We start from the raw sequence: 22,161 nt of genomic DNA, 5'->3' as shown, positions 1-22,161 counted from the left end.
GAGGGCTTCTGCAGTGTCTGTGTTTGTGTCACTTTTCTCACTATGGAAAGAAAAAGGTTCATAAACAGGGTTCTGCTTTTTTCTTTTTAGCAGACCATAGACTAGACCAGTTTATAAGCAATGTTTTTTTTTCTCTGAGTCAAGTCATTTTAAAAAGTCCCTGGTGTTGCCCTTTGCTGCTCCTCACACTGGATGTGGCACACCATCTGTGAGAGTTTCATTTAACACAATAGGTTCCTTTTAACATGAATCATCTTTTTGCCTCAGTCCAGCACCCGTTTGGAGTCGGTAGGCCTATGCAGTAGGATACTTCCATTTCTCCATCGTGGTCCCCTCCACATGGCTCCTAAGGGAATATTGCTGAGTCATCAATGAGGAGGGGGAAGAGGGACAAGTGTATTTTCAACTGAAATCCTTTTGTATCTGACAGGTAGGCAATATGCAGATATCATTCAATCCGCCCACTTATGCGCGGTGATGCCCGAAGGATAGAGGAGAAGGAGGAGCGGGGTCTCCAAACCTTCCCACCTCTCTCCTCCCTCCGCCACCGCACAGCGACAGACAACGCTTCTGGCCTATCGCATCAGAGTCGGACCCCCTCCGTCCTCTCTCCCTCCCTCACTACCTCCCTCCCTGATGCCCTGCCCACCCCGGCGGTCTCTTCTCCAGCCCTGCCAGAGCCAATCCGCGACTGGGTGTAAGTAGGGCAAGCCGCTTCCTGGTTCTCAGAAAGAAGGAGCTGGGAGTCGGAGTGGGCCAGCGGAGGCAGCACACAGGGGGTCAGAGCAGCCCAGAGAGCCGGCGGTCTGCAGAGACAAGAGACGAGAGGACCTACAAGAAAAACGCCGACGTACGATTTGGTGAAGATTAGGCTAAAACCTCCCGGGTGTCGATCTGAGGACGAAAGCAGCGGTGACCCCCGGTGGAGAAGAAAAGACAAGAGCTGTGAGGATAGAAGAAGTAGGCAGGGTGGGACGGAATAATCCAGGAAGTGTGGAGGACGGTCAGGTGGGAGGCGACGAGTCTGAACAGGTGACACACCGGCACTCAGGTAACTGCTTCACCTGCCTGCTGTCATTTGAATGCAAATTAAAACACACTTTTGAGTTAAAGGTGATGTAGGATAAGTAGTCTGTTTGCCATGGAAGCACCGGCTTTCCACAACCTATAGCCTCCCTCCTCCCCGGTTCTGATCGGGGTCACGGGAGGACTATCCACGTCACAGGTAGCCTAACTCCCGTCTACATTAAGTCCCCTTTATAAGACAGACACTGCGCTTTTCAGCTGGGCTTCGAAATGCACAAAATGAAACGTAGAGGCTGTGTGTTTTGTTGAAGCAGGTGCTGCTGTGTGTGTGTGTGTGTGTGTGTGTGTGTGTGTGTGTGTGTGTGTGTGCGTGCGTGTGCGTGCGTGCGTGTGTGTGCGTGTGCGTCGGCCAGGTGAGAGAGGGAGAGTAGGGTCGGCGGGTACATTTCTGGAGACTGCTGCTAATTATAGCCGAGAACACCGGCTGTCATCCAAAACCTAACCTGCTCTCACGCACATCACCTGCCTCTCCGCTGCTCATGGGCACGCAGAGCACGCAGTGGATCTGTTGGTTTTAGCCTCTTGCACCTAAATGATCTCCCTTCAGTGGTCTGTTAATCATCATCATCATCCTCTTCTCCATGGCGCACCCAGTGTTTTATTTTAATCCTGTTACTGTTACAATAGGATATGCTCAGGCTTGGGTTAAGGCTCCTGCCTACCTCATGGGTGGGGAGGATTGGCAAGCAAGTGGGCTTTTTGTGTGTGTGTGTGTGTGTGTGTGTTACAGAGGTAGATGTGTTGCTGACTCGCCCCTCTGACAGACCGGCCTAACAAGCTCAACTGGCTTGGGTTTGGTTCCTCTGTCTCTTGGGCACAGCCTGTTTAGTTAAATCTTTAGCTGTCCATGCAGGTAGTTAATGCCTTATGCCCTCTAGGCTCAGGTGTTGTCGCAGCTTTTTTGTTTTTCGGCTCACCTCTTTGCCTCTGAGGGGCCTACACATCGTCTACAGCCTGAGCTTGTGACCAAAGGGACAACAGTTTGGAGAAGAGAAGTCCTTTTTGTATTCTTTTTGTCTCACTGTTTTGTTCCCTGTGTGAATGCCATCATGTGAGTGGACATCCAATGCTCTCTTGTGCTAGGACAGCTTCCCACATATGGAAGAGCTATCAGGGTTTTGAAATAAATTCTTAATGCCAGCTCTGTTTGCCCTAACTTTGTCTGCAACATAATTAGACATCTGTACTTCATCCCTCGTTCCCGCTGTCCTGACACGACCTCTGTCATTGCTCTGCCTTCTACAGGCCTGCTTCTCGTTGCTGATATCTCTTGTTTCCCCGCTGACGCTTCATCATTGTGTGTTTAGTCTGAATCTGCACTTCAGACACATTCTCCACATCCTTGCCTAAATGTTTTTTCTTAGAGAGCTGTGGAACTCTACAGTACAGTATGCAGTTAATCACACTCACCTTAAAGAGGTGTGTGTGTGTGTGTGTGTGTGTGTGTGTGTGTGTGTGTGTGTGTGTGTGTGTGTGTGTGTGTGTGTGTGTGTGTGTGTGTGTGCGCGCGCGCGCGCGCTTTCTCAACCTCACTGACTGTTGGCGAACTTATTTTCAGAAGAAGTCAAAGTAGGAAGCAGTCGGTTTCTGTCTTTTTATTTCTGCTCTTTTACAAGAAACCCCCCCCCCCCCCCCTCCACCCCAAATTACATCTGCATCATATGATTGCTTGTGTGTGTGTGTGTATGTTTATTCACATGGACTGTAGCTTAATCTAACCTATTTTACAAGAGAGAAGAAAACCTGTGCCTCAATTAGTCAGCACTTTGTGTTTACTCTATCAGTTCATCATGTCTTTGTTCACCTAATTGGTGAATGCCTGACTCCGAGCCCCACTTTTGGATGAATAACGCTCAAATCAAATCAGGTTCATTTTTTAAACACTTTTGTGCCTTTTCCTTTAGGTGTATGACCTCTGCTGATCTCCGGGCAAAGGACCAAAGAGGAGGGGGACGAGCGAGAGGCAGAAGAAAGCAGGCACCCATCTTCTCCTGGGTTTATGGACCGGAGGTAGGAATTACTCATCATATGTTACTGTGTATGTTATAAGTCCCTATCTTTTTCAAACATGCTTTTATTTATGCTGTCAACCATTTTGGTAAGTTTTCTCAAAAGACCTTAGCCCATGGATGCAAAATGGGACAAAGATTATCTTAATGGTTTGGTATCCCTCAAACAAAATAGTTGGTACAAAGTGTCGTCCAAACACATCTAAAGGTTGTTCCTAAGTCATTTTGCATGTTATCAGTACGCATTTTTTGCTTTTCGCATGATTTAGTCTCTACTGACTTATATTGTGACGTAGTTTAAAGAGCAGGAAAGTCTGCATAGGGAGAAGGACGGGGTGGGCGGATGGATGGGTCAAACAAACAGGACTATCACCCAGGAGGCCGCTGTTTGTGTCTCGTGTGAAACCAAAAGTCAATGTTAACTTATTTACGTTTAACTTATACTTATTTTAACCCACACCATGACATTTTGCTAAACATAACCACTTAGTTTTGTTGCCTAAACATAACCACGTAGTTTTGTTGCCTAAACATAACCATGTAGTTTTGTTTGTTTGTTTGTTTGTTTGTAGTCACAACGCTGACTACCAACTGACGAGTTGGGAAAGAGAATGGGGCATTAAATAACACGCGAAAAGCTTAAAATGCGTAGACATAACACCTGAAATGTCCTTAAAAGTAACATGCTATTTATACACCTTCCTTTGGATCACATTGATTATTCTACTGGACTTTCTTTAACCTCCAAAAATGCTTTCTTGTTATCAAATACATATCTTATCTTAAATGTATACTTTACATTTATGTTTGTTAGCGCCCCTGCAGGCACAAAAATAAATCAGAAATCAATGTAAACGCTGAATCTCGTAACTTTTTGCACATTTGTGAAGTTGTTTCACCTTGTTGTTGCTGTGCATTAAAAATGCCATCAACCATGTAATAAGAAGAAACTTTATTTATTTATTTATTTATAACATGCAATTGTACAGAACAACAATTCAGTCCCTACATTTAACCCATCCTAAGCATGAGGAGGAGTAATGTGAACATGAATATAATTTTACTGATGTCATTGAGTTTTAGATGTCATTGGGGTTTTCATCCAAATCAAACAAACCCGATCAACATTTATATTATATAAAGAGCATTTTTTAACCACACTTAAATGCAGTTTTAGTGTTGTAATATACTCCACCACACAGATTAATTTAAGAATAATATATTCAATAAAACATCAGAGGTTGTAATTTCTAAATGATTGATGATGAGTGGACGGAGATCATTTGATTTTATGGACCTCAGCCCACTGTTTGTCTGAGCAACACAAAGACCAAATGTATACAAATGATACGAATCATCCAGAACGGCTTAATCTGTATCTGTTTTATTCAGCCTGTCACATCGCAGTTTACACCACAAACACATTGTTGTGGGGGTCAAACAACATTAAACATTGTTTTTTTTTATAGGATGGCTAGAGAGAAGGGGCTTCATGAAAACATCATTGTGCTTGGAATAAATATGAGCTGAATAAAGTGGTCAGGCAGTTGAATATTTTATAGGCAACCTGGAAGTTAACTCCTCTGTAGTTTGCCGACTGCATGCGCTCTATAACAGCAATTGGCTTTTACAGAAAGTTTGGGAATGAAGCCAAAAATACACTCTTGTCTCTTGACTCTAGTTTTGGCTATGTGATATAATATATAACAAAGCAACACTGCTTTTGAGAAGCTTTAGAGTCATGTGTATTGATGTTAGTAAGAGTAATACCAGGACACATTTCTCCAATGCCAACAACATTAACAGCTTCTTTAGCTTAAGGCTAATGTTATGCTAGCTAATTTAAAAACATGCAATTAAAATGCACCTGGGGGAAAAAAAAAAAAAAATTGGATATTATTAAATTAAACAATTTCTTTTTTTTCTTTTTTTTAGATTAGCCTAAATCTCAATTTCTGATTCCTGTAACTAATAATGTACTTTATTAGAGAACATACAAATTATAGATAGCAAATGTAATGGTTTGTTTTACCTCATAAATAATTAATAAAGCATATTACTGTATTATTTCTCATGCACAGACTTTTTTTCAATGCTTTTAATGTCATTCAAATTCTAGTTAATGTTCAACAGAGGAAACCTGTGGCTCAAAACATTATTTTACCTCCAGGGTTCACCACTTAAAACTGGACCACATACATCATTAGACCAAGCAAGGAATACATATTTTTGATATTCCTTTCTTCAAATGATCATAAACGTACTTAGAAGCCCCTCAAATGAAAATCTTACACAAAATGCTCTGAAGAATATCTTGATCATTAATGTGAATGTGTATATATTCTTTACTGTGTAGAAGTTGAAGATTTCATTGTAGCATAAAGAGCATTTCCAACCACACTTAATGCATTGTTTTTAGTGTTTTAACGCACTGATTTCAGCTGTAAAACAACTACAAACCAGCCTTCGTCCTGATTACTGCCAATCATCGTTAGAGGCAACATGGAAATGTCTCTCCTGCTAAACACTATTTTAAAATACTTTAACACAAATGTAGAGCGGATGGATAATAGAGTATCATGCAGTGGTGTACAATCCTCCGTTTGAAATACATTTAGTGTAAAAAAGGATTATATGTTAAGTACAGTCATCGACACTCTTATTTCATTTGAGTCGGGTTAGTGTGTGTGTGTGTGTGTGTGTGTGGTGGGCAAGTTGGTGTGACAAATCATGTGACTTTGGCTTTGCTGGCGTATGACTGGTGACAACCATGTGTCCGTGAACTGGAGGGTAGGGGGAAGTGACATTGAGTGGTCTGTCAGGCGAGGAACACACACACAAACGCACACTTCCAACACATGCATACAGACACACACACACACACACACACACACACACACACACACACACACATATATATATATATATATATATATATATATATATATATATATATATATATATATATATATATATATATATATATATAAACATGCATGCACACGGTTCCAGGAAATGCGTTAATTAGGGCATGTGAGCCCATATAAATTCCCCCATTTCAGACATGGGTCTTTCAGTTTCATACAAACCGACTGAGTGGGAGGAAGGTGGGGAGAGAGAGAGACAGAACGGGGGAGGGAGAATGGGAGTTGAAAGAAGTAAAAGTCTTTAACTCTGCCCCTAATATTTGAAGGTGTCTCACCTTTTTTCTCAGGCTTTTTGTCTATGTTGCAACAACCTTTTATTCAGAGAAAATCTCTCTATTCCCTACTCTTACTTTGTTCATGCAACAAACAAGGAGAAATTTCACCTCTGCAGTCAGACTGGTGTGTCATCCAATGCAGGAAATGGGGCTACGCTTCTCAAGAAGAATATATTTCGGTCGATGGTTTATTTTCAGTCATGGTAATTATTCAATGCTGTAACTTATTAGTTTTATGACTGGAAGTCCCCTTTATTTAAACATGTGCATAAACCATGACCATGTGCCTTTGACCTCTGCACAAACGCCGCGTTTTCACCATATATGGCAGTTCTTTCCCCACATTGAGGCAGTAATGGCACAGGGGTGACTACATGGTGTCCGTAATCCAGTCTGCTGCTACTACAGTTGAGTCTTGCCCCCACTCGATCTGTGTCAATAGAGGAAGTTATGTATCTGCCATTTCCTCTTTTCAGTCATGAGTTTCTGTAGCATTTGACAGCCCTCCTTCGCTCTCGACCACCAGCCTCGCATCCCACGCCACCCAGTGTTAACCAATTTGCAGGTGGCCATGACTCCTCTTCTTCTTGTAAAGAGTCAGAGAAGAGAGAGAGAGAAAACAAAAAGCTACAGGCTGAAGGAGTGATCATGATTCAGCTCTTCGAGTAACAGTGCAATTGTTTCTGTACACACTGAGCGGGCGGTTATCATAAATAGGTACAGTGAACCAACACTTCAAGGAAAGTGAGAATAAACACTCAAACATGAGCAGGCAAGGGGAGTCGTTGCTGTTGAAACTGACCCCTTTCATGTGTGATGTTCAAAGGGGAAATCCAGCAGCAAATAGAGGCTTTTATTCCAAAAAGGCTGCATATCATCCCTTTTGGAAAAAAAAGTAACTTCTGTAATCATTTAAAAAACAAACCTCACTATTGTTGCAGAAAGGACCTATGACACAGCAGATTTATAGACCAAACTTATGTAATGAAATACGTATTTCTTTTATCGCTTTTTCCTTCTATCCTCCCCTCAAGAAATGCTCGTCAAACATCCTGCATTTAGACTGTGAAAGAGAAAATCACGATTTCACTATGAGACGTCCATCAGGAAGAGAAGTTATGCGTTATCTGTCGTCGTTTTTGAACTTACGCAGCTGTCTGGTTCCTGACACCACAGTAGTTGGTCCAAGTTATTCTGAAGGTCAGATATAATTCATGGATTGTAATTCCAGTAAAAAAGTAGTTCACTACCATGTCGTTAAACCTATTTATCAGGAAGGTGACACATCTTTCACTCTTTTTTACACTTATTTTTTTTACTTCTCTCTGCTTCTAAAGATCAGAAAAGCTTTTTACTTAATCTCTGTCAGAGCTGTTTTTGCTCTTTTTCTGTGTGTCACTTTGTCTTCCATTTATCTGTTCATCTGTTCTAGTGGCTGACCATCTTTACTGAGCACAGGAAGAGGAAATTGATCAGATCAGTTAGTTTTGCGACATTTCTCTCGTGTGTGTGTGTGTGTGTGTGTGTGTGTGTGTCCAGTGCTTTTGCAATATCTTCCGTTGAAGCGGGACGTCATTCGTATAGGAGAGCAACAGCAGTTGTTGAGACCCTCCCAGTGATGTGGCAACTTTAAGACACAGCGCATGCACAGAAACAATTTTAAGTTTTTCTAAACGTGTTCTTATGAACAGATATGTGCAAACTAAAAAGCTCAGTTCAAAAACTGATTCTGTTGTTTTCTGCAGCCACCATTCTTCTTTCTTTGGTTGAAGACATTTCATTCATATTGAATATATTTCTTTTGCAATTATTTTTTTCATTCTTTGCATGAAGATATTCACAGGCGGAGTAGTTGACCTAAATGTTATTTGAATACACACTGAGAAACTGTATACATCATACTGTAAATGCTCATCTTTTGTTTTACCCCATCCCACCGCCTCATCTCCATTTTCTAGTCTTAACGACTACTCAAAGCGCTTTTACATAGTAAAAGGAACCATTCATACACTGAGGCTGACATACAAGGTGCCACCTGCTCATCAGATAAACATTCACACACATTTACACACTGATGGCGCAGCATCGGGAGCAATTTGGGGTTCACTGTCTTGCCCAAGGACACTTCAACATGGGACTGCAGGGCCAGGGATCGAACCACCGACCTTCCAATTGGTAGACTACCGCTCTACCACCTGCCACCTAAGCCACAGCCGCTCTAAATAAGAAGAAATAACATACTGAGAGTCGTATCTTCCAAACATCTCCAGACTTACCCACACAAGACACAAGAGTGCACCCACAGTAATCTACACTTACATACATGTACATACATTTATAGATTTCTGTGTGTCTGTAGGGGAACAAAACCTGTAGGGGAAAAAAAAACTTTTTTGCTCATGCTACTTTTGTGAAGTTTATTATTTTAAATATTTCGAGTTTTAGATTCAGTTCCACGGTCATTTTTGCAGCGGCAATTTGAGTTTAGTGTTAGATTGTTTTGTTACATGTTTTATTGAGTGGATAAAATTAGAGTGCGGCCTCAAAAGCAGTTTAAAATCTGTTTATATTTTAAGCGTTACAAAGGGATTTATAGTAATTATAGAGCTATTGAATTAGATTAAATTATATTGTTGGTTGTTCTTGGTATGTTATCCAACTGTAAATGCACAAATGCTTACATTTCGATATATATATATATATATATATATACATACATACATACACAGGCTTGTATGGAAAAAAACTGAAGCTCCTTAATAAATGTTCTTCACAGTTTTTGGGTATATATTCTTTTATGAATTACTTATTACATTTATTTCAATTCCAAACAAACCATTAAGCAAAACATTTTTAGAAAATGTCAACAGGTCAGAATATGAAAAATGTCATATAATCCAGTAATTAATGCAACCTTAACATTACTTTTCCCTTTTTAAAAACATCATAAATATATAAGTCCTTTAATAGCACCCTACATACACAAAAAAAGTATGTTAAAGGGACAGTATTTTTTATTTTTTTTTATTTATAAATTGTTTTGTTTCTGTGTCTATTCTAGATGAAAAGCCGAATGTTCCTCCTTGGCCTTTTATAGTTTCATAGCCTAATCAAATTTGTAAAGCAAGATCATTAACATTGTATATGTAAATACAAATTTGTTTCAAAACTGTTCCTATATATAATATTCAATCGTTTAAAAAAATGTAATCAAGAAAGAATTCATTTAGTTTGCCCTCCATGTAAATGCTGGGTGTAAAATAACTGGATTGTGATTTTGAGCCGAGTTACTGCGCTTGGTGCTCTGCTCCACGATTGACACCTACACAGCTAATCTGTTGTACCACGGGCCGACATGTTAGAACACCCCCACTCAGTTACAGCAAGCACGCTGATAAATTACTGTACATTTGACTGCAATGATACTTTATCACTCTTTCTTTGCTTTCATTACAGTTTTTCACATGCAGTTTAATCAGTTGTCTCAGAGGAAATGTTCCTCACCTTCATCAACTCACATGAGCTCATCAGGTATATTAAAACCGTCAGTAAAACCACATCGCGCAAAAATCAAGTTTCTCTCCTGCTCTTGCATATTAATTGAGGTGTAGTGTGTGATTCGCCCACACCTTGACACTACACACACACACACACACACACACACACACACACACACACACACACACACACACACACACACACACAGAGTTGTGGAGTGTTTGGGGGGGGATAGAAACTGCTGACCAGATAAAGAGCTATAAGACAGAGTAAAGTGCGAAACCACTCCGTCAGCATGCCTCCTCGCTCACATCTGTGTTCTCCATCTTAGGGTGAAACTCCCTTTTGGTGATGCTAATGATGGAGATAACTGCTACCACATCTCTCCCTCAGACATCTGCACACACACCCACACACACACGCACACCCACACGCACACCCACACCTGCAAGGATTCTTGCTACTTCCTGTGGCTGTGTGCATGTGTTCTGCTCCTCCTGCTCTGTTTATCTCCCAATCGTCATGTCACTGCAGCTCCTCTCCCTTCTCTTTTTCTGTCCCTTCCCCCTTCCTCTCCCCTTGTAACTCAACTCTGTCTCCTCTTGTTTCATGTCTCCTCACTAACACAGATTGTTCGAGGTCGGGACTAGATTTTCCTGTCTTAACCTCCCCTCTTCTCTGCTTTTTATCTCTCAGAGTATCTCACTACACCCACTCCCCATTCACTCACTCTCATGTGTTTCTCCTCCCCCATACCCTCCTTTTCTTGTGTGATTTCTAAGAACATGTGTGTTTTTAGAAAACATACCTCCCTCATGTTCCCTTTGTTGTCTCTTCTCAAATCTCGTACCGTTTTCCTCTTTCCAACCTCAGATTTATTTGTTTTCCTACTCCTGCTGTCTCCTAATTTCACAGTGACAAACATGGCAGACATTTTACACATTACACTCATTTCAGAAAAAATAAGCACAAAATTATTTTGTTTTCATTTTTAGAGGGAAATAACTTTACTGAATCATCAGTTTCAGAGTGGTCACATAAAGTCTCTTCAGAATCAAAAGCTTGTAAGGAAGAAGTATCTTTACATTGTATAAGAATGACAAAGAAGTGGAGCCTAGTAAGCAAAATTACCAGGAAACATACTTATGTGTGTTAACTTTAGTTGCAATTAATTGCAAAACAATAAATGAGAGTCTGATGATACAGTATGTTGTGTTGCACAGGGTAATATATCCATATAATCTATAGGGATTTGCAGCATACATTCTGTGTTTTCCTGGTCTTAAAGGCTAAATTACAACAAAATATAATGATTCTCTGCTGTAATTTAGTAAAATGAGAAAATATCTTCTAAAAAGCCTTAATATTCATCCCCAAAATATTCTTAATTACTAATACAAAAAAATACAAATTTCATACTGTGATATTTGATGTCAGTGCTGCCCTTAAAAAAGCAAATTTATGTAAAAACATAATTTTATTTACATACACTTCAGGTGAGAAGTTGGTGACTATTACGTGACAGACTGTATATATGTGCACCCAAATGTCTCGTCCCATGTGTCGATAAGCTGATAATCCTCCTGTAGATTCACATTGGTGTTCAGGTCTGGCATGCAAACTGGCTGCTGTTGTAGCTCGCAGTGGAGAGTTTGTGGTGTGTGAGGGTGAGGGGATAAGGGCCTCTGCTCTGCCAGCCAAATGAATAATGTAATGTGTTCTTGGAACTAAGACCACAATGTGCGCATGCGTCCATGCACACACAGACCATATAATGCCCCAGTTACAGTAAGGAGGGCTCCGTTGCAGGGTCTTTCTTTAATAAAAGACAGAACTTCTTAGTAGCCCACTGGACTTCTTTTTTAAATTCCTCTTTATGTCCTGTCATGGCAGGGTGCAATCATTCGAATTATCATGATGGCGTCTCAAGTCTTGTCTTTGACAAATTCAAATGCAGATTCAAATTTTACCCGGTTGCATCTGTTTTTATATCTCCTGGTAGGATGCAAATGTTCAGTCCGGAGGGAACTGTTGGGACACAGAGCGGGTGGAGCTTGTGTTTTAGGTCCTGGTAAAGACGACCTGCAATTTTAGAAGACCTGGATGTGTCAGCTTGTGTAGTTTTGGGGTATATTTGTTACTTAAACGTGAAGGTTTTGCACTTCCATAGTCCTGTAAGAGTGCTCCACTGGGCTGAGTGCAGCTTTGGTTTGGCAGACATGTGTGTACTCACATCTCTTCTCATCCCCCGTTTCCTCCTCCCCTACTCTTCCTCAGAGAAGGTGTCCCAGCACCACACTACCCCAAATAGGTGAAGTGTAAAGTTTGAAAACTTTCTTAACCCTTAAAATCACATCTGTCTCAGAGAAGAAAAGTGGTGAGAGGAAGAAGAGTGTGTGGAGGAGAAACGGTATGAGCTTTTACTTTCCATGTGTTTGTTCGCTTTGTTGTTTTTCTGGCACAGTGGTAGTTTAGCATCATAATTTGTTATGTTGTGGTTATGAATAACGTCTCAACGAGTGGGTTTTATCTGAATGATTTGCTGAATAGAATGGACAACTGCTCCTTATTTGTGAGCATGTTACTGTAATAAGTACATTGCTTTTATGTATTTGAGCTGCTACAATGTTTAGAAATGTATCTCCATACAGGCAACATAACATTTGGGACATAAAAACACAAAATATTGTTGCTAAAAAAAAGAAAAGTCTGCTTTTAAAAATTTCACTCTTACACCTTTCACATTCAATTTTAATTTATGACTATGTTAAAGTCGAAGAATTATCCATATTCTCGGCTATGTTAGTACTGAGAGTTGTGAGAAAGTCATCACAACACATGCAACCAACCATACATGCTCACATTTACCAACATACACACACACAAGTTACAAACACACATGTACAGGCACTTTGGAAAACATCTGACATCAGAATTCATAAAAGTATTTCTCCTCCCTCTCAGCCGCAGTTTTCTGTGAATAGTATAAAGTCATATTTTCCCCCTTAGCGCTGGAGCCTGATATAATTGAGGTGGACTGGGAAAACTTACAGCCTTTAACGGAAAATAATAACCCATAAAAATAACACGAAAGTTCTAGTTCCAGTCATCACACACTGTGAGCATGTACAGAGGGATTTCATGATATAGACGATGGATACTGTAACCTGCTTTTTTACTGAAGAATACGTCTTTGTGTGCAGGTTTGGTCCTGCTGCTGTAATTTTCCTGGCCTCCACACAAATGTGTGTCAAAGTTTTTTGGGAGTTACACTAAGTCGTTGCAGTGGACAGTAATGGTGGATTTAAGTTTCCATTTCCTTTTTCAGTAAAAACGAATCCTCGGTGGATTCTTTTCAAAACATGTTTCATTGATTTTTACAGTTTCAGCTTTAGGTTCATGACACTTGGCCTGACAGTTAGATAAAGACAATGTGATTAAACATCTCCAGATGTTATCATTATTTTTTAATAAGGTAACAAATGAATCCTTGTTGTTAAGAGAGAGGAAGCGTGTGCACATACTGAAAGCAAGGGATGAGGAAACCGTAGAGTTGCAGAGGAGGTGAATTCGTCCACCGTCGACAAAAAGAGTGGGAGGTGAGAACAAAAACCAAAAAAAGAGATAAGTGCCAATTGTTGGAAGGATGATATCTTAACTGTAGCGTTAAATGCATAAAAAGTGGAAAAAATGGCAGATTTTCGAGAGATAAAATACTTTTTCAGTGAGCTTTTTTATGGTGACTTCAAATGACACACCTTAAGGCGAACAGTGATCAGTTATTTGACTTTAAGGTACTGATCCCTAATTAACGCAAATAAACTTACAATGATGTAATTATGTTTTATGATCGTAGTTGAAAATGGTCTTGTGAACTAACATTATTTTGTTTGCAAGACAAAATGTGTTTGTGGTATCTGCCTGTGGGCTGCTTTTAACATTAGTAACAATGTGTTGTAAGATTAGGCAGCTTATGCAGACATGTCCTTGGTTAGCAACATAAAACAGAAACAAGGTGACAAGGAAGGAGAAGAGAGGATATACAGTGTGTAGTTTGTGTGTGTGGTTGTGCATGTCATGATGTGTTAGTATTAAGTGACTCACAGACAGAAAACTGATGGGAATCATTGCAACTTCTCTGCAATTTTCCGAACACGCCTGTGTTCTAAAGAATATGGAATATGCCTAAAATAACAAGCTCGAACCACCAACCACCCATGATGCTTTCTTGTTTTTTTTTTCTCTCCTCTGCGCCGGAAATTTAACCTGCGTTGTTGTGTGCTCCTCCTGAAACCCCTTTGTGTCTCGTTTGTCTGCATTGCTTTGTTTAAGATTTCTGGGTTTGGTGTTTTAGCAACTTTTTTGCTTATTGAGGGCATTTCAGAAATTGGGCAAAATGTGACATATTGTGTATTTATGCACATGATAATTGTCAGCAACAATCCTGTGGATTGGATTAAACAATGATTACCTTTTGATTGTGATCCTTAAATGTGACATTCAGGTTGGTTATTGTGTCTACTTACAATGAGACAAACTGTACGCATACAAGGTCAAGGGATGCATTTACACTTTGTCCTACAGAGGCTTAGGTGGTGAGTTTCTAATGGAATTTTTTTTCCACCCTCAATGCTTTTTCTAGCATCTTATTATACATCTGTGTATTATGTAGGGCTGCAGCTAACGATTCATTTAATGATTTGTCCATAAAATGTCAGAAAATATTGAAAAATGTCCCATCGCAACTTTCTATCTACTATCCAAAACCCAAAGATGTTCAGTTTACAATCATATAAGACAGAGAAAATCAGACACTCCTCACATTTGAGAAGCTGGAACCAGAGGATTTTTGGCTTAAATGATTGATCCATTATCAAAATAGTTTCTCTAGTATGGTGTAAATGTATAAACAACAATTGTGCGTGCAAGAGTCAAAGCAAACACATGCCCCTAACTTCCTCACTCTTCGTATCAGCGGCTGCCACAACACATGGCGTCCTTGTTGCCTTAAGTTGTAGAGATAACTCTTATGAAAATGCTTTGGCAAAAATAACAGTAAATATCTGTTGTAGAGGCCGTGGTGTTATCTTATAAAGAGCACTCTGAGGCATTTAAGGTTTCAAAAGAAAGAGCTTACTGCACCAGTTTGTCTCTGTGGTACGATGCAATATGGTTTAACTCATATTGCACCTACCTGAATGTTTGTTCCTGGGTGTAATATGACTCATAATGCCAATATGATTTTGGTTCTTACATGATTGTTTAACTTTGACGTTCTGTGAGTTGACTAAAAAACGTATTGGTATTTCTGAGGTGTTTTGGTTGCATGCGCCTGTTTCCTTCCTGCCAAACCAGTTCAACTAATGTGTGTAGTCTGAAGCCTGAAGGTTATTTATTCTAGATCATCTGCAGTCCTACCATGACCTTAGCTACACTACTCCCCATCTACCTGTCGGCCTCTTTCTGAACAGGGAGAGGTCGACGAGGAGATGGTGTTTATCGGAAAGCGTTCGGAAAATGGGCCGTTGGGTTTTGGAGAGAGGGGGCGCGTAGGCGACCTGGAGGGGGGGGGGGGGGGGAGGGTTATCTCGAATCTGCCTTCGTCAGCGTGCACCCTCTTTTGATACAACAGGAAGGAGAGTAAGTGACAGAATGTGCAAAAGAGGTAGACATCCCCAAGGATGAACGCTTAACCCCGACTTCTGACAAAGAGATCAGACCTTTAAGTTACACGTCTAAGGGTTGAAGGCTGTAGGAAAGAAAAAAAAAGTCTCTTTTCAAAGACAGCGAAGGGAGAAGAGTTGTAAAGAGCAAAAAGATGGATGCCGTGAGGCAAACGCTACCTCGTCTCAAGCTGACTGTGCCCATGCCCATGAAGACTGGGAAGGTATGATTAACATTTGTCCAGGGGATGAGAAAGAGAACATTTGGGAGGTTTGATATCGACAAATTTGTGAGAGGTATTTATTTAATTGGCTGTACTTTTTACTTTTTTTTTTTCTTTTTTTTTTCGTTAAATGGGTGGAGTACATTTAAACAAGTATGTGTTTAAAATAGACTGGCGTTAAGAACAGGTTAAATCGGACAATAGTGGGTGGGGGGAGCCACAGATTGGCACGCAATGTGTGTAGGTGTAGGTGTGTGTGTGTGTGTGTGTGTGTGTGTGTGTGTGTGCGCGCGCGCGCGCTCTTGTGCCTATTTGTGTGTATTTAATAGGGTGTGTTTTGGAGCAGGTTAGTCAGGTGGATGTACCGTCGTTGTGCAGAGCCCTCTTGGCACTGTGTGAACACTGTTATTGGATGGCCAGGGGGCTGCCGGTTGCTATGGGAGGGAGATGATGGGCAGGGAGGGGGAATCTGGAGGGGAAGTTGTTTGTGGAAAATCTGGTCTGCTCAGGTGTGTGTGAGAGATATTGTTGAGCAGGTATAGTTTGGACTGGGTGAGGTGTGAGCTTAGGGAGCCAAAGAAGGGAGTTGTTAGACTTTAATTCCGACAGAACTCGTTATGTCTCACAAAGAGAAATAAAGAAAGTTATTGTCGACTTGCAGTACGATACTACGCCCGTACCTCTGTGTCGATAAATTTGCTCGTAAAACTTCTTTACTGGGTTAAAAAAAGACAGAATGGATTGAAATAAATTACATCTAGTAACTGACCATACTGTAAATGTTGCGCATCAAGTTTGTGAGTGACGTACTTTTGTTTCAGTCCTCATAAATTCTTTTCTTGCTGTTTTTTTTCCTTCCTTGTGCTTTCACTGGTACTCCCCCCTTTCACCCACTGTTGCCTGTCACTTCCTCCTTGTCCCTTGCTTGCTTTTCTTTCTTCTCTCTCTCCTCCATTTGTCCCTCTCTGTCTTCTCCAGGTATTTTAATCAAACAGCTAATGCTATAAAGGTTTCACACGGGAATTAACCTACTGCCCTTAGGTTACAGCACATACAGTACATTGCATAAACCGGTATCCTTGTCGACATCTGTGTCATTGTAATCGATCACTTGGTTTTATCTCTCTCTCTCTCTCTCTCTCTGCTTCAATGATTATTTCTTCTTCATCTTCTTCTTCTTGCTGTTATATTTTGCAGCTGGCTCTGTCATCTCCATTGCATTTGTCCTCTGGTGTCTCAACCCCCATCTCACTGGCCACCTCCTGATTTAGTAATCTGGAGAGAAAGTACAGGAGGTAGGGAGGGTGGGGAGGATAAGGGGGTAGAGTTGTTGCCAAGTCCGGTTTAAATTGTCCCTCATGTGAAAGAAATGTGTCAGTCTCGCTACAGAAGAGGGTAAGGGTATTCTTTCAATGTTAGAAACTGCAAAGATAGAACAAAATACATCATCAAATTCATAGGAAAAGAAACGTTCATATTCATATTAAAGGCAGATTGTGACTGGTACAAAACTGTGATTTGCTCAGACCTCAGTTCATCCACTTACCTCATCTTCCCCTTCGTTCACACAGGTGGCAATGTCTCCAGGAGAGGACGGTCTGATTGGGATCCCCTTCCCGGAGCACAGCAACGAGCTCTTGTCCCACCTAAATGACCAGAGGAGGACAGGACTACTCTGTGACCTCACTCTGACGTCCCGCGGGGCACGCTACCCAACTCATCGCTCTGTCATGGCCGCCGTCAGTCTTTACTTCCGCCGGCTGTTCGGGGCAGAGGAGGGGGGCGGTGAGGGCGGAGGAGGTTTCAGCGTGTGCCAGCTGGACTGTGTGGCACCCGACGCTCTGGACGCCCTGCTGGAGTTTGCCTACACTGCCACCCTGACCATCCCCAGCTCTGGGATGAGAGATGTGCTGCGAGGGGCTCAGCTTCTGGGCATCCAGTGTGTGGCTGACGCGTGCAGAGACATCTTGGGGGAGACGGCTCAGGCGGAGGGGGAGATGGCAGAGGAACAGAGAGCCCAACACACAGCTACTGAGAGGATGGCGGGGGGAGAGAGCAGGGTGGAGAGAGGGTCCCGAAGAAAAACGGACAAAAAGAAGGTGAAAAAGGTTGGGTCACATCACATCAACTCCTCAGTTTTGAACCCACCACCTGCTTCTCCCGTCTCACACCCTTCACCTATATCCGACAGCCTTCGCTCCCTGCCGTCTACCCAGCCTCCGAGCCCTGAACAGGAGGAGCTTCGCTTCAAATCCAGGCAGAACGGAGATTCCAGTGCGATCAGAAAGCCAGGTAGAGGGGCCACACTAAATGGAGGGCTTCTTCACTGGCTGCATGAGCGCCCCCATATAGCCCATCCTCCTCCTGTCCCGCCCTTGAATGACAAGCTGTCAGAGGATGAGGACATAGAGGGTTTTGGCGACGATGGTATGCTGATGGAAAGCACCTCCTTACCTACCTCTGTAGCTGATCGAAGAGCGGTGGCATCAGCAGCGGGAGGTGGGAGGAAGAGGAAGTCTCAGACGCCCCAGCAGTGCCCTGTTTGTCAGAAGATCATCCATGGAGCAGGAAAACTGCCTCGACACATGAGGACACACACTGGAGAGAAGCCCTTCCAGTGCACTGCTTGCGGAGTCCGTTTCACCCGGTACAGAAAATTCTCACATATAATATGCATACAAAAAACTGTTTTGATGTTGTGTGTTTGTAGATGTTTATCTCTCTTTCCTTTCTGCACCTCCATTCTTTATCTTCCATTTTTTCCCCTTTATTAGGAATGATAAGTTGAAGATCCACATGAGGAAACACACTGGTGAGCGTCCTTACCCCTGCCCGCACTGCCCTGCCCGGTTTCTCCACTCATACGACCTCAAAAACCACCTGTCCCTCCACAGTGGGGCGAGGCCCTTCGAGTGCCCGCTCTGCCACAAGGCCTTTGCCCGAGAGGACCACCTCCAGCGTCACCGCAAGGGACACAGCTGCCTGGAGCTGCGCACACGCCGGCCCAGACGTGGGGCTGAGCTTGGGGAGGATGGGAGTGAGGATGGAGGCGGGAGAGAGCAGTCCAACCCTCTGGAGGCTCTGTCTTTACAGGCCCACTCCTCAGCGTTTCTCCCTCGCACGATGCTGGATGGTGGGAGTGGATCCGGTGTCGGCCCCCCGCTGTTGTTTCCAGGTGACGTCGAGAGGGAGCGGTCTCTCGCCCTTCAGGCTTTGGCTCAACTTGGGCCTCACAGGCTAGCGGGCTACCCTGAGCTCTTCCTGCGAGGTCTGGAGCTGCGAGGGGGCAGAGAGGCAGAGGGAGAAGATCCAGGAGGAACCCACTCGCCGGCTGCGCAGCGTGACCGATGGGCTGACGAAGTTGAAGAGGAAATTGGAGAAGAAGCGGAGGAGGAGGAATAGTGAAAAGAGTGTGTGTGTGTGTGTGTGTGTGTGTGTGTGTGTGTGTGTGTGTGTGTGTGTGTGTGTGTGTATACCTGTGCGTGTCTGTGTGGTAAAGCATCCACAGTAAAAAAAAATCTCACTCAGGTGGCTGGACTAATGACCTTCTGCTCCAATATAGAGAGCGCTTAAAAAAATAAAAAACAACTAAATGTTATTAAAAGAAAAAAATGGAAAACGGGTTTTCTTAGATATTTTAAATGTTTGTCTTCTGGCTCTTGGCATTTTGATTTAATTTGTCTTTTAGATTTTATTTCTCGTTTGCTGTTTAATTTGATGTATTTCAGGTTTCAGCTGTTTGATTTGATTTTTCTAGCTGGACATGTGTGTGTTGCGTGTGTGGTAACTGGGATGCTTTTCACTATGCAAACTAAAATCCAGAGCTGCGACATGAAGGGATCTTTAAAGATGTTTATTTTAGTTACAACACAAATGTATTGATTCAGGTGCAATTCAAAAGTCATAGCTCCTAGATCACAAGAATGAGTTTGTGTGCCCGCTGTCCTCTGGTGGTTATCAGTAGAAAGGCAGTGTAATTAATCAAACTCCTGTACATTGTCAGCAATAATGTTCGTTGTGTCTTTTCTTAGTGGTAATCTTTGCTTTGACTTGGTGCTTAAACCAAAGATTTTTAGTTCATATGTTTTCTTAAGTCTTAAGTTAACAGGAGAGGAGAGAGGTGAATTGTAGCCAATGTTGGGTTTGAAGAGAAGACTCTTCCCAACTGTTTTGATAGCCATGAGAAAGAATCTGCTTCCACGTTTGAGTGTTTCAGAGCCGTAGAGCTCTGTGTTAAATGCCTGACCAAAATAGACAAAGTCTGGGTCAATGAGTTAATGTTGATTATGTTGAAGACATATCTTCCTTTCCCAAAGGCTGTGGATTATCAATGCACTCATTTGGGTTCCTTGTTTGAAAAGAAATATATGAAAAAGGGGCAAAAAAGTGAGGAGATGAAAGAGTTGGCATTCCCCCTTTTCTGTACTTATTTATTTATTGTTATTTATTATGGTTCTTCTGCTGAAACTCTTTTATAAGACCAAATCCAAGGGTGGGACACAGATCACAAGTCTTACAAAAAGCTGCATTGCGCTAAAGATTTTGACTCAACATCTCCATATAAGTAAACACCTTTTTTATGGGCTGCGTGTCTTCTTTTGACAATTCTTCCTCAAATGCATTCTTTGCACATTTAACCCTGTCAGGTACTGCAATAATACAGGCACATTCCATCCTCCGGGGTAGAGAGAAGGGAACAGAGCAAAGAAGAAGTCAGGGGGTTTAAAACCTTCGATGAAACTGGAACACAAAATGACTTGTTGTTTGACATGTTCAGCATGCTTTTCTGTTGTTAATTTAACATGTATAGTAGCATAACACATGTTAACATGGCAGTTCTTATAGATCGGCCACCGCTGTTCTAAAGGGGCCATTATCATTTGAGTTAATCTATCTTCGACCAAAAACCTTTTTAGTTGCATCATGCTTTCCCTGGACCAGTACATTAAGGCCTTTTGCAGGGTATAATGCAATCATTAATGGTTATAAACAACAGCAGTTGTCTTTTTAGTTCCAAATCTCTTGAAAACCATGTAGTCAGAACCTGCTGTAGCAGTCATGCTGGTCTGACTCTGTGTGCACTATCCGTTCCTTGTTGTGTAGTAAACCTTTTTTTTTTTTTTTTTTTTTTATTTGCACTATGAGATTTGAGAGCTTCAAGCCTTTTTGTCTGACCTTCAATATCTAGTCCATTAACTCACTCAATACCATTTAAGATTGTGATTGAAATACTTCTTTAAAACCTGCAAACATAGAATACTCTTCCTCCTGCATAATAGTACAGAGTTATAGTCAATATATTATATATTGGGATGAAGTTGCCTTAGATTTTTTTTTTTTGAGCTGCAACTACTCTCAGGAAATCTTGAGCAATGCACTAAGTGATTATACACAATATAAAATGGGAAGAATGGTTTGGTGCTGTCGGGTGACTGACACTCTTCATGTAAGTGTAAGGCCAGTAGTTTCAAAATAAGAGATTTTGTATCATTTGACGATTAAAAACCAAATGAATTAAACCTATTATGAGATTAAAAATAGGGAAATTATAGGTATGATAGTAAACTCCTGGCCTTACTGGAACCAGTCCTACTGGAATGGCAGTATGACAGTTGGTACTGTCCATGAAGGGTGTTGGTGCTCCCAGTCGGAGCTTTGTGAATGAATGAGGGTTAACTGATGCCAGCTGTGAAGTGTGTTTCTTTGTGAGCTGTTTGTTTTCTTGGCTTCGGTGAGGGGACATGGGGTCTGGTCTGTGTAGAGACCCCGCTATCAGGGATACATTTTTGTCTTTCAGTTTTTAGTGGAACCTTTTCAGAGATATTAATTAATTTCCCCATCATTTGTTTCAATAAATGTAAAGAAAATAAATAAACATATCTCAACTTGATCTTTTCTGTGTTTAATTTATACAAAACCCTTTTTAGTAAAGGCTTTAGTAAAAAGTATTTCATTTTGTCATTAAAGAGTTGTTGAGTGACCAAGATGTGTGCTGGTTGGGAAATTTTACAGATAACTTGTGCTCTCTGGTGGACAAACTGTGTACTGGAAACAATATTTTTTTAAATACCTTAAATTTACCTTTGGCATTTCTGTTCTGACATTTCTTTCTCATTGGCCAATACTGTACTGTACTCTAATATATGTGATAAGATGCAGTGATTTATCAGTCAAACTCCATTGGTAACTTGACTCTGACTCTGAAGCAGATGTCCTTTTTTCCCCTTTTTGTGTCCGTTTTTCACAGCAGACATTTTGACGTTAGATGGCTGAATTACATTCAGCTGGTTCACTGTCATTGCTTACTGGGGCACCTGAATAGAACTGAGCCATTGTGAATGTTATTAGTAAAAGTAGGCCTATATTAGTTTTCCTACTGAGACAAGTCAAAATGTCTCCTGGGAAAAAAGGCCTAGTTGTCAAATAGGCCAGTCAAGGGCTATTTATGGACCCTGGATACGTGTGATTGTTATCTTCAC

At 41.5% G+C, this 22,161-nt stretch overlaps 1 protein-coding gene across 3 annotated transcripts; it reads left to right on the top strand.

Moving 5' to 3' along the window:
• The first annotated feature begins 954 nt into the window (after positions 1-954).
• zbtb7b (zinc finger and BTB domain containing 7B) lies at positions 955-21,572 on the top strand. Of its 3 annotated transcripts, none has more exons than XM_078252813.1 (4): positions 955-1,051; positions 2,991-3,096; positions 17,254-18,329; positions 18,457-21,572. In XM_078252813.1, exons 2-4 carry the CDS (start codon positions 2,995-2,997, stop codon positions 19,082-19,084), a joined length of 1,806 nt encoding a protein of 601 aa, XP_078108939.1. In that variant the 5' UTR covers positions 955-1,051; positions 2,991-2,994; the 3' UTR covers positions 19,085-21,572. The 3 variants fall into 3 exon arrangements, with proteins under 3 accessions (XP_078108939.1, XP_078108938.1, XP_078108940.1); XM_078252812.1 differs by lacking the exon at positions 955-1,051 and adding an exon at positions 1,922-2,137; XM_078252814.1 differs by lacking the exons at positions 955-1,051; positions 2,991-3,096 and adding an exon at positions 15,422-15,682.
• The last annotated feature ends 589 nt before the right edge of the window (positions 21,573-22,161 follow it).

Source organism: Sander vitreus, chromosome 6 (assembly GCF_031162955.1).
Source record: "Sander vitreus isolate 19-12246 chromosome 6, sanVit1, whole genome shotgun sequence".
Taxonomy (NCBI): domain Eukaryota; kingdom Metazoa; phylum Chordata; class Actinopteri; order Perciformes; family Percidae; genus Sander; species Sander vitreus.
Note: the sequence above shows the minus strand (reverse complement) of the source record. Positions and strands in the feature narration are given on the sequence as shown.

Bases quoted from the DNA above. Each gene is read 5' to 3' on its own strand.
- zbtb7b (XM_078252812.1), top strand. The intron at 3,097-17,253 runs GTAGGAATTACT...TCGTTCACACAG, and splicing joins CCTGGGTTTATGGACCGGAG to GTGGCAATGTCTCCAGGAGA. The intron at 18,330-18,456 runs GTACAGAAAATT...CCCCTTTATTAG, and splicing joins TGCGGAGTCCGTTTCACCCG to GAATGATAAGTTGAAGATCC.